Source organism: Diabrotica virgifera, chromosome 9, assembly GCF_917563875.1.
Source record: "Diabrotica virgifera virgifera chromosome 9, PGI_DIABVI_V3a".
NCBI classification, from domain to species: Eukaryota; Metazoa; Arthropoda; class Insecta; order Coleoptera; family Chrysomelidae; genus Diabrotica; species Diabrotica virgifera.
In genome coordinates, this window is record NC_065451.1 from 28,947,295 (window position 1) to 28,962,663 (window position 15,369).

Consider the following 15,369-nt stretch of genomic DNA (forward strand, 5'->3'; position numbering starts at 1 on the left):
TCCATTCATCCTCCTCTACTGCTTCTTCATAAGTTACTGGTGTTGATGTAACTAAGCAATATGCATAATAAAGTTCATAGTCTTTGAACTTCGAAGGTTGTTTTATTTCTCTATTGGAGGAAGTAATTTTGGTATTTTGTAAATTTACTGGTTCTTCATCTTGTGAATTAATTTCAGTAGTGTTTCTTAATGTTTGGACTGTACTTTCTTCATAATTTGTTTCAAATGTTTCCAATTCATTTTGGCTTGGTAAAATTTCCTCAATATTTTGATTATTCGACGATATTTCTGGAGAATATTTATACTGTGTTTCATCGAAAACAACATCTCTTGAAATTTTGATTTGCTTGGTCAGTGGATTCCAAATTCTATAACCAGCACCACTGTATCCAACCATTACACCTTTACTTGCTCTTGGTTCTAATTTACTTTGCTTTGGTAGGTTGTAGTACCATACTTTTGAACCAAAAACTCTGAGTTTAGACAAGTCAAGTCTGCCTAAGTATATTTCTGCTGGTACTTGTAATTCAATTGCTCGTGATGGAGTTCGATTAAGCTGATAAACAGCTGTTCTAACTGCTTCTCCCCACAAACTCTTTGGAAGATTTGTTTCTACAAACATTGCTCTTACTTTGTCTAAAATAGTACGATTAAGTCGTTCGGCTATACTATTCTGCTGAGGTGTGTACCCTGCAGTAAATTCTTGTACTATACCATGTTGTATACAATAGTTTTTAAAATATTTAGAAGACATCCTCCACCTTTATCCATTCTTATTCTAGATACTCTTCTGCCTTCTGCAGCTAATTTTTCAATATGATTAATAAGATGTGATTCGCTTTCGCTTTTTCTTGTCATTAAATATACAACACTAAAATGTGAGAAATCATCAATAATTGATAAGTAATACTTTTCACCAGAAAATGTGGGATCTTTGGATGGTCCCCAAGTATCAACATGTAAAAGTTCCCCAACTCTAGAGGATTTTTTGTATATAACTTCTTTAAAAGGTTGCCTTGTGGCTTTTCCTTGTTGACACGAGTCACATAGTTTATCTGAATAGGGAAGTCCCAACAATTGTAGTCCCCTTCTATTTACGTGTCCTAAACGTAAATGCCATAAGTCTTTATCGCTAGGCTTTGCTACTAAACTAGATTGAAAATTTGCAGCAAATAAGTTACTCTTATGTTTATAGCAAATAAGTTTAAAGTTCTTTTTTCTTATTTCAGCCTTATTTTCTTTAAATACTACTGTGAAACCTAAACTGTTTAGTTTACTGACTGATAATAAATTATATTCTAGTTCATTTAAAATGAGAACATCAATGTTAATAGGAGTTTCATTGTAATAAACTTTTAATTTACCTTTTGTACGAGCCGTCATCACTCTTCCATCTGCTATTTTAATGCCAACAGGCTCAATTTCAATAATATTGCTTATAAATTGTTTATATTTATTGCTGCACATATTCTGTGATGCTCCAGAATCTATTATAAACGAAATTTGGCTGTCATCATTCTTGAGATTTTCAGCTGGTAGGGCTGTGATAAAACTTACTTCGTCTTCGGCTACATGTATATTCTGTTTACAAGAATCTACAGGTCGAGCAAGTCTTGTAAATTTCACGATTGCGAGCCACGTTTCACGCAACCGTGTTTGCGTACTTGTGTTTCGAGTTGCGTGGTCGTGCGGAGTTATATTTACCAATTCGCGCAATCGTACTTGAGACGCTGTGTCGGGTGAGGTGTTTGAAAATTTGTGTAACTTGATCGCTTGATTCTGTGGTGTGAAGGTGGTTAAACTTTTGTTTTATTTTTTTTTTGTTTTGTTTGTTTTTGTTGTTGCGAATATATCGCAGAAAGTTTTTAGATGAAGTAATTGTATGATGAAGATAACACAGAAAATACAAGAAGGCAGCATACTTTGCAAAACAATTGTTACAATTTGAAATCAACAATTTGTTAAGTTGTTGTCTTGCAGGTAAAAAAAGTGACTTTTTAAAAAAATTATATCTTGGAAACTAAAAATTATTTTTATTTATAATTGAAACATGTAAAAGTATAGTACTCTCAAAAAAATTTCAGCCAAAAATATTCATTTTTGTAGAGTTGACTGCAATTTTTCCACAACAGCCCTTTTTTTGCAGTGAGCAGCATAACAAGTCCAGTCTCATCTGAAATCAAAGTTTCTTGTAGTTTATACCTCTGGCTAGTGAATAAACAAAGGATTTTTTATTAGATGAGGTCATTTTTGTTTTATAAAAAAAAAACTACTTTAAAAATCAGAAAAATTGGGGTCAAAAATGTGTTTAAACTTATGTAAAATCTTCAAATTTAATTTTTTTAAATTCCTTCGTTCATATTCTAGCCAGAGGTATAAACTACAAGAAACTTTTTGATTTCAGATGAGACTAGTTATGCTGCCAACGCAAAAAAACTTAAACTCTACAAAAATGAATATTTTTGGCTGAAACTTTTTTTGAGACTACCTTAAGTACTATACTTTTACATGTTCCAATTATAAATAAAAATAAATTTTAGTTTTCGAGATATAATTTTTTTAAAAAGTCACTTTTTTTACCCACAAGACCTATGTAACCCCTTAAAAAAATGTTTGGAAGAATATGTTTGATGGCCAAGATGCATACATATATTTAGAAGGAAAGTTCCTGATTTCTGTAGTATAATACATAATACCGAAGAGGAAGTAGCCCTAAGCGCCGGACTCCACTTGCGATTTGTAGTTGTGAAGATTGAACACATTCTTTCAAATAGAAGTCAATCCATGATTATTTAGTCACAAATGGATTGACTTGTATTTGAAACAATGTGTTCAATCTTCCTGATTACAAATCGCAAGTGGAGTGCGGCGGTAATAACACCAAAATATTCCATATAGGTCCATAGAAGGTACACAGACATTGAAAAATTCCTGGAATATCCCCGAAAACATGTTCCCTGAACATCCCAGGAAAATCCTGTGTCAGCATTTTAAACATTACCTGAATGTCTTATTGGAACATTCCATGAATGTCCACGAATGTTCTCTGGACATTCAAAATATATTTTGTAGACATTCCCTGGATATACCAGAAATACAGTGATGAGCGCTCTAATAACCGGCAAAATAGCACAAAAGATGTATTAAGTAGTGAGATAAAAAGACATGAAACTAGTTGAGCTGGGAAATTTAGCGATATTAACTTATACATTTAGATTGTATTGATTGTGTACCACCTTCAGACGTATCAGACGAGTTTGGAAACTACCACTGTCACAGTGACAGTTTTAGTTGACATACTCCTCCGATATGTGTAAAGGTGGGATCAATATAACGTAAATTTAAAGGTTAATTTCGCTAAATTTCCCAGCTCGACTAGCTTCATTTCTTTTTATCTCACAACTAAATATGTTGCCCATATTTTGCCGGTTATTAGGGCACTTATCACTGTACATCCTTGCTGATGTGACAATACCTCCTATCTGTTTTTTCATGAGTTTTGTATGAGAAATGGAAAAACATGTTTTAAGGTCACCTCCTGTGTTCATATGTAAGTTTTGACTTGTTTTGTAGTTCATAGATAGTTTAATTTACTACAAAACAAGTCAAAAAATATCATATGAAAACAGGAGGTGACCCTAAGACAAGTTTTTAGTCTCTCTTACAAAACTCATGAAAAAACAAATAGGATGTATTATTACATCACTGACGATATGTGGCCATACCAAATAATACATCCTTGATAAATATAAACATTTTTATTGAACAAAATCTTTTCATACATTTTTTTAATGCAATTTACTGATATTCCTAAATATTTCAAAAAAATGTGTCACATTTGCTTTGTAAACCTTTCTTTTGCCTTTCGTAGCCACATATTCCGTTTCCTTCCTGGTTTTTTGTAGACCACTTCTCTCAGCTGATTCTAAAAAAAATGAAATAAATGGTAATTTTTCTATCCTTTACAATTAACAATCAGAAGAAATATTATTTACAGATAATGATATGCATAATAATAATAGGTTTGTTCTAGCATCAGTTTGAAACCATCAGCGAATAGTGGACCAGCGCGAGTAGAGGGGATCGCACTGGTGACTGTATTATGTTCTTTTACTGACCAACTGTTTGCTGATGGTTTTTGACTAGTTTGACTGTTTGCTAGAACAAACCTAATAATAATAAATATTTTGTATTTTGATAATGACATCTGATGTGGAAGTCAAAACATTAATAAAATTATTTTTTCAAGTTAACTTTCACATGCGCGTCTTAAAATTGTACTTTTAATACTTATATCATAAATAACTATTAAAACTATCTAAGAGGAAACAGTATCGATCAACAGGTAGCGAAAATGTGTTCCAAGATTGCGGCTGTAATTTTGAATATTTTTCAAGATATTTGGCACACATATTCGTAATATAATAAAGAATGGCGGTACAGAGCCCAATTTGAAAAATATATTATTATGTGGAAATTACTCTGTAATTAAATACAATATAAAAAAACGAGCTTGTACCGCCATTAAGAAGAACAAAAAAATACACTTTCTTCAAATACAACTTTTTTATCCGATTTTGTGTTATTTTGGAACTACTAAAATTTTTTATTTCATTAGTAGTTCCAAAATTACACAAAATCTAGGCATCGGAAAAAAAAGTTTATTTGAAGAAAGTGTATTTTTTTGTTCTTCTTAATGGCGGTACAGGCTCGTTTTTTAAATATTGTATAATTACAGAGTAATTTCCACATATTAATATATTTTTCAAATTGGGCTCTGTACCGCCATTCTTTATTATTTTACGAATACGTGTGCCAAATGCCTCGAAAAAATATTCAAAATTACAGTGACAATCTTGGAACACGTTTTGGCTACCTGTTTATCGCTACTGTATTACCTTAAAACATTGTAATTTGCTAAACCAGTATATTTTACTCTACTACTACTCTACTAGCTACCTCATTTTCCACTGTTTCTAAAGACTTGTTTACATGGGTAGAGTTTTGAGGAGAGTAGAGTAGCGGTAGTACTCTACCAAAAATGGCTTGATACCATTCACATGAGGAGAGTACAAGTATATTACTGATGCTAGTATAGTGAAACCGATTTTTGTATTTTTAAACACTCTTGATTATAAGTGCACCTTAAATTCTTAATTTTTTGCTTAAGCTCGTTTACTCCAAAGCCCCCTTTGCCATTCTTTCGACGATTTCATCCTCCGCAGCTTGCTGCAAACTTTTATTTCTGTAGTATACACTACCTAAATTCCATAAACACTGGTATTCGCCGTATTATAGCTCTACAAGTTTTAAAGTTTCATCTTCGGTGAACTTCATTTTCACTATTTACACAAAACACAATTCCAGCCAGAATGACAGCGCCCCCATGTACTCTCCTACCTACTCTATTCTGCCATAATTGAGCGTGTTCCATGGGTAGAGTGTGCAGCCGAGTAGACATTTTGGCAGTAGTGGTGGTCATAGAGTAGTTACTTTGCCATAGGTTGCTAGTCACTCTACTTTAACTCCAACTATACACTCTACCAGCTATTCTACTGTGCTGAGCATTTTTACAGGTAGAGTTACTCTACTCTATCAAGTACTTGCATCATTACTCTACCTGTGTAAACAAGTCTTAAATCTACTGAATGAAAATCTACTTAATCTTAATCTACTCTTAATGAAAAATGTCTAAAATCATTTACCCACCTAGTATTATTGTAGAATTTAAGACAGTCCAGTGCCTTATAAATAATTTCAATATGAATATTTTTTCCTTTAATTATTCTCCTTTGATACCACTCCATTTTAGATTTTGGGGAACTTATTTCATTGTGTTTATAGCCCATATTTATTGAAGGAACCCAATCTGGAGATTGTTATTATCGATTAAGTCGGCTGGTTTTCCTATAAGATTAAAATGTTAATATCTTCAAAAATCGTTACTGTTGTAATTGTAACTTACCAGATATAAAATGATTACAGCAGACAGGACAGGAAAATTTTCATTTCGCTAGTAAAACCTGTACATTGTATTGCATTTAACCATTGTTGTCTCTCAGATACCTTATTTAGTTCAGTTTAAAAGTGAACTTTATCACAATTACTTTGCATTTCACACTTCAAAACACAACACCAATGAAGCATAATTATCTTTCTAAATTAATACTTCCAGAGAAAATGTTAAATTAATCTTTGTACAACACAAAATTACAAAGAAATACAACTAAAATTATCTAAAACTCATTAAGAACAGATAGAATAAGATTTATCTTTTACACCCAGTAGCCATATTGACATATTGATTTAATTTTGACAGCATGTTGGAACGGATTTAAATTTGGTAAATATAACTCCGCAAGACCACGCAACTCGAAACACAAGTACGCAAACACGGTTGCGTGAAGCGTGGCTCGCAATCGTGAAATTTACGAGACTTGCTCGACCTGTAGATTCTTGTATTCTGTTTACCTTGTGTATCATTATTGGCTCTTCTGCCACGGGAATAGTTATTTCCTCGAAAAAATCTACCTCGATTATTGTTTTTTCTGAAACAATTGGACACTAGATGGCCTTCAAGTCCACAAAATGAGCATCGGGGTTTTTTATTGTATTGCTTCGTATAAAAAGAGGATTCTTCACTTTCTTGTACATTATTTTTCAGCTTCAATTCTGCATCTAATAATTTTGCTTTAACGAAATCAACAGATAGTTTATCATTTGAAGTTTCTAGGACAGTAATAACGGTGTCAAACGTATCTGTCATTGTCAACAAAAGGTGACATACCTTGTCATCTTCTTCGATTGTAGTTCCAGTCGATTCAAGCTCTCGGATTAAAGAATCGAATTCAACGAAAAATTTTTGTAAATCGATACCTTGTTTATATTTCAACGTTAACAACTTTTTCCGCACATATAAACGAGAAAGAATACTTTTTCTTTCAAACACTTTTTCTAAACTTTTTATCATTTCGAATGCTGAGTCACAGTCACGAATATATTCTAAATGTTCATCTGTAATGCATGTGACAATGATCGATCTTGCTGTTGCATCATGCTTGTTATGTTGATTTTGCTCGTCTCTTGATAATTGTGTGAATTGCGTTGCAGTTACTTCAGTGGTAATAAAATCTTTAACACCTTTGGCATCTAGAAGATTGCCTAATCTAAATTTCCATGACGAAAAGTTCGTAGATGTTAATTGCGGATACAAACTCACGGTTGAATTCGCGCCATTTAAACCTTGGACTGCCATTTTTTTGCGGTCACTCACAACACTGCCGGTCGGTATAAACAGCAACACTAAAAAACTTTACTTCTTATTGAATGTACTCTTGGCATGTAAAACTGGAGTCCATAACCTTTTGGAGAAGGAAGCTTGCCGAGTACTTATTAATTAGGTATATTTACTGGGAGACATAATTCACATGCAACACTTATAGGGCTTTTCATTCACAGTCATTTGTTTCGAGCTTCTGTCATATGTCGTATAATCCGTGTATATTAATATTATACACAGATTATACAAAATATGACAGAAGCTCGAAACAAATGACAATCGATGAAAAGCCCTATTCGTGACGACCATTTTATTAGACTACTTCAACTGTCAATATTGCCAACCTGATTTACATATACTTGGGGATCAGGATAGCTAAAGTCTGTTTTAGACTATAACATAAAATGATATAAGAAAATGGTATACTAATTTTTGTCACAATGTAAAACAGGAAACAAAATCTGTTAACAGAAAATGTTATACAAATTAGAACATGTCCTATTTGATAACAATTTTTAGTACACAGGCATGCGCAGTTAGGTTATATTCGTTATACTGTCACATTGGTTCTTTTAAGGTTAACTTTTCTTTTAAGAAATGTTGCAATGGAAGCAGCTGATAATAATAGAGTTTTCTTATCCATCATATAACATCTTTTTAATATAAAATATCAAAGATAAAACTAACTAGGTTAAATGTTGAGGAAAATGAGGTTAAAATATTCTTAACAGAAAATAAGAAGAAAATTGAGGTTAACAGTACCAGTACCTACATGTACCATCACAAAAATATAAAAAAGTACGTTTTTAGCATGTAATGCGCAGAATCACATAACATACGCTAATAGGAAAAAGTGACAATGTAATACACAAAACTTCGTGTATTAATATTGTACACAATCATTTCATGTAAGTTTTTGTTATACCATTTTCTGTTAACAAAAAAAGGTATAGTCTAAAACAGACTTAACATTTCAATAAAAACATGCACAATAACTACCTCTTAAGGCAAGCGTCCACAGAGCCGTATCGTACGCATCGTACGCAATGGATTTTAGTTTGCCTTGTACAGAAACTTATGTAAACACGTCCACTGATCCGCATCGTACGAATCGCATTATCGGCAATAATTGTAAGGCAAACTAAAATCCGTTGCGTACGATGCGGGTCTGTGGACGCTTGGCTTTAAAACCCGCCAAGTTTTATTACAATGTTGCCCGTAGTTTCAGCAAAATCGTAAAAAATGTGTAAAATTTTGTTTTCTTCAACGCCCTGTATCTTGAAAATGGATGGCGTTACAAAAAAATTTTATAAAGCAAACCCCAATTATTTTTCAGTTTTTTTACCTATTCTAGTGACGGTGTTACCTTTTTTGAAAAATATGTATAAAATTAGTATCAAAAAACGAAAAAATGCGGTTTTTTATTGTAAAAAAGGTATGTTTCACCAATTTTAAAAATCTGAAAAAATTCAGGGTGAAATATTGTGAAAAAATACACGTTATAATTGATTTTCGTAAAAACGAGTGTCTTATTTTTTTTCAGAGTTATTTAAAAGTTTAAAATTGTTCTAAAAATTCGAATTTCCCGCCAAAAAATTTAAAAAAAAAATTTCTTATAGATCTTTTTGAAACTTACAACTTTTTTAAATAAAGTTTTTGGCTAGCTCTTGATGCCGCTGAGATAAAAAAACAAAAACATAAAAAGCCTAATTAGGCTCTAGGGGGGTCACGTGCCCACCTAGGGGGCTAAAAATTTCAGAAAGTGAGTTCCTCTATATGTGCTAAAAAGTGGCCTATATGGAATTTAAATCGAGTTGGGGGCACTTTTCACCATCTTACCCGGCTAGGCCCTTTACAATCAAGATGCAGTAGAAGTAAACAAATTAAGACACGTTAAATGCTACTACAAGCACTCCCAAATCATAATTTACAATGCATATACATTGTAAATCCAAATCATGATTTCTAAACTTTATACATTGTAAATTATGATTCGGGAGTGCTCCTAGTAGCATTTAATGTATCTTGGTTTGTTTATTTCTACTGCATCTTGATTGTGAATTTAGTATATATCATTATGTCTTTGGTATTTATAATCAGTATAAACCAATAACATTGACATAGACATATTAATATTATACGACATATGTCAAGAGCCCAAAACAAATGAACAATTGAAAAGCCCTATTCAAGACTTTCTGAAAATCCTATTTGACGTCAACATTAATGACACTGAAAAAAGGGTTTGGGTTGAACGTTATTATGCTTTTTATTTACTTACCATCTTCTTCTTCTTCGGTTTTTATAGATTTCTTAAGGTCTGCAGAATCAAATGTAGCACTGGTACGTTCCTTCTTAGGCTCCTCCTTAATCTCGATTTTAAAAGTATCCAGTAGTGCATCACCCAACTCATCATCATCTTCTTCTTTTTTACACACTTCACTAAATTCTTGTTTTACTTCTATTTGATCAGACATGATTTTTTAGAGTAACCAAGTGTACAAAGTGGTGTACTGAGAATATATTTTCATTTCAGAACCATATTAACATGAAACAAGGTCACAGCATAACCCCACAATATTTTCTTCTTATTATGGGTTATGTCCTTCATTAATTCTGGAGGAAACACTTTTGTCTTGCCTCAGCGATCAGTGTCTGTTCTTATATCTATTGTCTAATTCTTTTAATATTCTGCTTGGGTGTAGCCTTCAAGATTTTGAGAGGGATTTTCAAACCTGAAAGAAAGAAGATTTTGGTTTACAACTTAATATTAAGTAAAGTACATATACAATTTTTAGTATACTGATGGCAAAAAAATGCAACACCTTCTAATATTCTTACTATTTTACATTATACCTAATATTTTTATTAATTGATAAGATTATAAACAAATTTGCAACGTCATTTCATAAAAAAATTGATAATGAGTGGCTCTTCCTTGATTTTGTATACTCTATACACTAAGTTAGGTACTCTAGGGGGCATTGACCAAATTTAGTGGTTATATCATATTGTGGAATAGGTACTCATCCATATTCTTCTTATGGCATGCCACAGGTCTTCTATGATTGCTGGAGGAGAATGTGGCACTTGATTTAAATTTCGACCTGCCATATCCAATCCATGTTTGATGCATGACAAATCAGCTGACCCTGATAGCTACTCCAAAGTTTCTACCAGATTCCTGTATGAACTCCATGGTTTCAGGAAATATAAGGCCTTGCGTTATTCTATTAAAAGTTTGTAGGTAGGAATGTAAAACTGTACTTCACCAATATATCATCAAGCTCTCAGAGTGCCGTTAATAAGAACTAGAGGTGATCTGCTTTCCAAACATATGGTACCCCATACCATAATGCTTGTTTATCTTGCTGTATGACATTCAACAGCCATGTCTATATTTCGTCTCTCACCTCAAAAACGTCTTACCCTTATGTGCCCATCATATCCAGCCAATCAAAACCTAGATTCATCACTGACGCAGACAAAATTACATTGGCCAGTTCAGTTTTGCTGAGCTCTACACTATTCTAAGCACCCAACCTTACGCTGTGGTGTCAAAGGTAACACCAAAAAAAGCAGATGGTAAGCTCTCAGTTCCATTCCAAGTAATCTTGATTTACTGTTTCACAAATCATAAATTTCTTAGTTGATGTACACTGTCCCATCATATTTCCAAGAGCAAGAAGTCTAAGATGGCACAAATCATGGCTTTGTAATTAAACCACGGTTTAAACCAACTGGTTTTTTTCTTAAAAAAAACCAGTTGGTTTAAATCTAGTTTTTTTATTTTTATTTTTTTTTATTTAGCCTCCATGGTGTTTTTATTTAAAGTTTTTACTACAGCTGCCGCAAATAAAGAAAATCAAGATAAATAAATTCTATCTTTTTACTTTCGAACTTAGTTATTTTGAATATTATTACGTTTGAAGATATTTTTTTTGTTATATTAATTTTTTGTATGTGTAAATAAAACTAAAAGTTGTGTTAATCCTTTTTTTCATGATTTATTACTATTATTTTATGAAATAATTTATTCATATTTAAAGTATTTAGACTTATTATACTTTGTATCAAAAAAACCTGGTTTAAACCAAAAAAACCTGTTTTTTTTGGGTGTTTCGAAAAAACCTTGGTTTTTGCCAACCCTGTTTGTAATATTATAGGCTAGTAAATCCAGACCCTCTACTATGCCGATTAGTCTCATCATTGGACCACCTCCTCCAAACTCTTAATACTGTTAATGGATTACTCAACTCTAATAGGGGTAACAAAATGATAAAATTTAACCATTTTAACACTTTATAAATTTATCTAGTTATCACAGTTTGTATTTAGACATGTTTCTAACAAAATTGTGTAGGTAATTTCTTTAAATTAACAATTTATTCTGAGTTATGCCCATGATCATATCTATAAAATTTTAAAATGTATCTCCTCTAAAATCGTCTTTTTTGACTTAAGCCTACGTTCTTATGAAGTGGCGATATATGCCTTGCAACACACCCAACGTCAGTTTATAAATATATCTAAACTGTCTAAACACAGCCAAGGTGTTAAATCAAGACTAAAGAAACAGCTATTGAGGAGTGTATAGGCAAATGGGCATAAGTTACATCAGTGGTTCCCAAGCTTTTATGTCTGGCGACCCACCTTCTGATGTTTTTTCATATTCCCGACCCATCTCTTACTTATGATGATACACTATTCTGTACTCTGTATGTCATTCAGCTACTGTAAGAGCCAAGTCGCGACCCACCTGAAATCTGTCTGCGACCCACTTACATGATTGCACCTGAACTGAGACGAAAACAGAGGGGCGTTGTCAAATTTATGAGTGTCCACCTATCTAGGGTTAAGTCTTATTAACTTTAGATGTAGTACTAGAATTCTTAAAGACATGGCATAGTCTTTTCTATAAAACACTATCACACAAACTATGGCAACTTCTCTCCCATTCACAGAATTTAGACACTCGAAATGACTTTTATCAATCTTATGATCTGGTGGATATAAAATCTTTAAAGGTACGATTCTGACAACTACAGTAGTCTCTCTTTATAACGATTCCCTATATAACGATAATTCCTCTATAACGATCAAAATACTAAACATTGTTTGGTTCGTCATAAGGACAATGTGTTAATTCTTTCTCTATACCGATATCCAACGATAACTTTTCAATAGCCGATGACCTCACTTTTCAAGAAACAACTGATAACCATTTGCGTTTGGCAATAACTAAGATAACTAAACCCTAAGAATTTTACCAATTAAAGATAACACTTAATTGAAACACAGGGAATAACTGACAAAGCTCTTGCATAGGTGTAACTTGATAAAAAGTGATTAGTGAGTGATTCATTTTGTGGCACAAATTTAGCAAAAATTTGGTGGTTCAAATTTCAATCCGATATGCAGAAAGTTGAGTAACAGGCTTTTATCGTTCGGGAATTGTGCCTTAAGGGGGGAAATAGGTTTAGGAGCCCGATTTTTCATGTTTTTTAAGAATTTGTTTTAGATTGAAAATTTTTTTTGTTTTTGCAACTTTGGGATCATTTTCTACATATTCTAAAGTATATGTCCAAATTTTTTTAAGTTATTATATTTAAAAATAGAACAGTTTTAGGCCGCCACCCATGGACGTTCGCTGCACGAACCTGTCGCTTGCGTGCCATGTAGAGGTCGTAATTTACGCCTAAAATCAAAAATCCAAAAAATTTTACGTTTATTACAAGTTTCTCTTCGATATGAACCTCAAATCGGCTAAAAATTTGAAAAATTACGCAAGTTTGAAAAAAAAAAAACCATCAGTTTTTAACGTTTTTTTTTTTCAGTTATTTGCCCTTAAAATACACTTAAAACCCATCTTTTATTCCGATTGGAGGTTCATATCGAAGACAATTTAATAACGAACAATAATCACTTTGTTTTTTTAAAATTGGTTTATTATTTTTTGAGCTAGATGTCACGCAAGCCGAAAAAAAGTCTTTTCGAGAAAAACGCGTTTGAAACAAATCTCATAGATTGCGCTCTACGCGCGTGCGCTCCGTATAATTCTCATAACTTGGGAAGGACTCCGAATTTTGCTTTGAAATTTTCAGAACACATTCTTGAATAGTAATACTATCGATTCATGCTAGTTCCAAATATTCGAAATTTTGAAACCTCTAAACCTATTTCCCTCCTTAACTCCCTTGAAGACTTTTGCTCATCGGCAACTGCTAAACCTAATACATCGTTTGCAGAAACGGAGGCGATTGGTGTTATCTCAAATATGTGTGCTCTTCATAATCTATTCCAATCAAATAACATTGTCAATTCTAGAGGCGCTATTCTAGACCTTGTTCTCTCATCAGAAGAGTTTGTGATAACCTCGGCAGTTGATATATTGATTCCTCCAGACTTATATCATCCTCCACTTGAAACTATCTTACAGCTACACTTTGATCAAAACACTACTGCAGGTGATGGTGAATACTACTATGATTTTCATAAAGCTAATCTTCCTTGCATTTATCAATACTTAGAAGCAATTGATTGGGACAGTCTTATAAGTGATAAAGAACTTTCCGAGATGATAGGTACTTTCTATGATATTCTTTACTGTGTGCTTAATATGTATGTTCCATTGAAAAAAGTTTGTACAAAGAAATTTCCTGGTTGGTATTCTAGTGAACTTACACAATTAATACGTGACAAAAAGACTGCCCATTTAATTTACAAGAGTAGCAGGTCTCCTGAGAATTATGCAGGTTTTAGTCAACTTAGAGCTCAGTGCAAAATTTTATCAAAAAATTGTTATGCTAATTATATACATTCAACTGAGATTTCGATCCAAGCTAATCCAAAAAATTTTTGGAAATTTGTAAACAGTAAGAAAGAAAATAATAGTATGCTTGTCTCAATGTCACTCAACAATACACTAGCCTCTAATGGCAACGATATTGCAAATTTATTTGCTAGCCATTTCTCTTCAGTTTTTAGTAATAAAACTCTTAAGCATAATAACAATTTAATACAGTCTAAGGTCTGTGTATCTTCCTATATTATACCCATTTCAAAAATATACGAAAAACTTTCAACTCTTAATGTCAACAAGGGACCTGGGCCAGATGGTATTTCTCCCATTTTTCTTAAACGATTCTCTTTTATTCTGTCTCGGCCGCTTTATCATATTTTTAATAAATCCCTTCAGTTGGGGGAATTTCCTGACTTTTGGAAACTATCCTATGTCACTCCAATTTACAAAGCAGGTAATAAAGCTGACATAACGAATTATCGTCCTATTTCTATCCTCGGCACAATTCCCAAGGTATTTGAGAGTATTGTTACTGATTACCTTAATTATGACTGCTCTTGGATACTAAATTCTCAACAGTTCGGATTTTCTTGTCGTAAATCAGCAGAACTTAGTTTGTTACTTTATGTTGATCCCTTGTCTGAAGCTTTGGAGAGGGGGTTGCAGATTGATTCAGTGTATACTGACTTCTCCAAGGCTTTTGATAGGGTGAACCATGATCTTTTGTTATATAAGCTCAAATTATATGGCATAGAAGGTTCTGTGTTGAAGTGGTTGGGCAGTTACCTAACAAATAGAACACAGCAGGTTAGGGTTAATCATCATTACTCCAACACTTTTCTAGTAACCTCTGGTGTACCTCAGGGCTCTCATTTGGGTCCACTTTTGTTTAACCTGTATATTAACGACATCGTCACCTGCTTCTCTAACACTTCTGCTCTCTTATTCGCTGATGATCTTAAATGTTATCAAATCATTAATAATCAAGATGATGCAATATCATTGCAATCAGATATAGATAATTTAGCCAACTGGTGTCTTGATAATGGGATGGATTTGAATGTCAACAAGTGTCACATTATCCGGTTTTGTCGGAATCATCATTTATCAGTATTTAATTATACCATAAATGATCAATTATTGGATACGGTAGACTCAAATAAAGATTTAGGTGTTGTTCTTGATTCCTCTCTGAGCTTTAACCATCACATCAACAATATTACTCAAAGATTCATGAAAATGCTTGGCTTTGTTAAAAGGACAACTCGTGATTTGACGAACGTGTTCG

At 32.9% G+C, this 15,369-nt stretch overlaps 1 protein-coding gene across 2 annotated transcripts in view; it reads right to left on the bottom strand.

Moving 5' to 3' along the window:
* Positions 1–15,369, bottom strand: part of LOC126892620 (gastrula zinc finger protein XlCGF57.1-like) — a 34,243-nt gene that overhangs the window by 14,749 nt on the left and 4,125 nt on the right. For both annotated transcript variants that reach the window (XM_050662215.1, XM_050662214.1), the window contains one exon: positions 9,561–10,014. In XM_050662215.1, coding sequence (XP_050518172.1) covers positions 9,561–9,756 — 196 coding nt within the window. In that variant the 5' untranslated portion in view covers positions 9,757–10,014. The remainder of the gene's footprint in view (positions 1–9,560; positions 10,015–15,369) is intronic.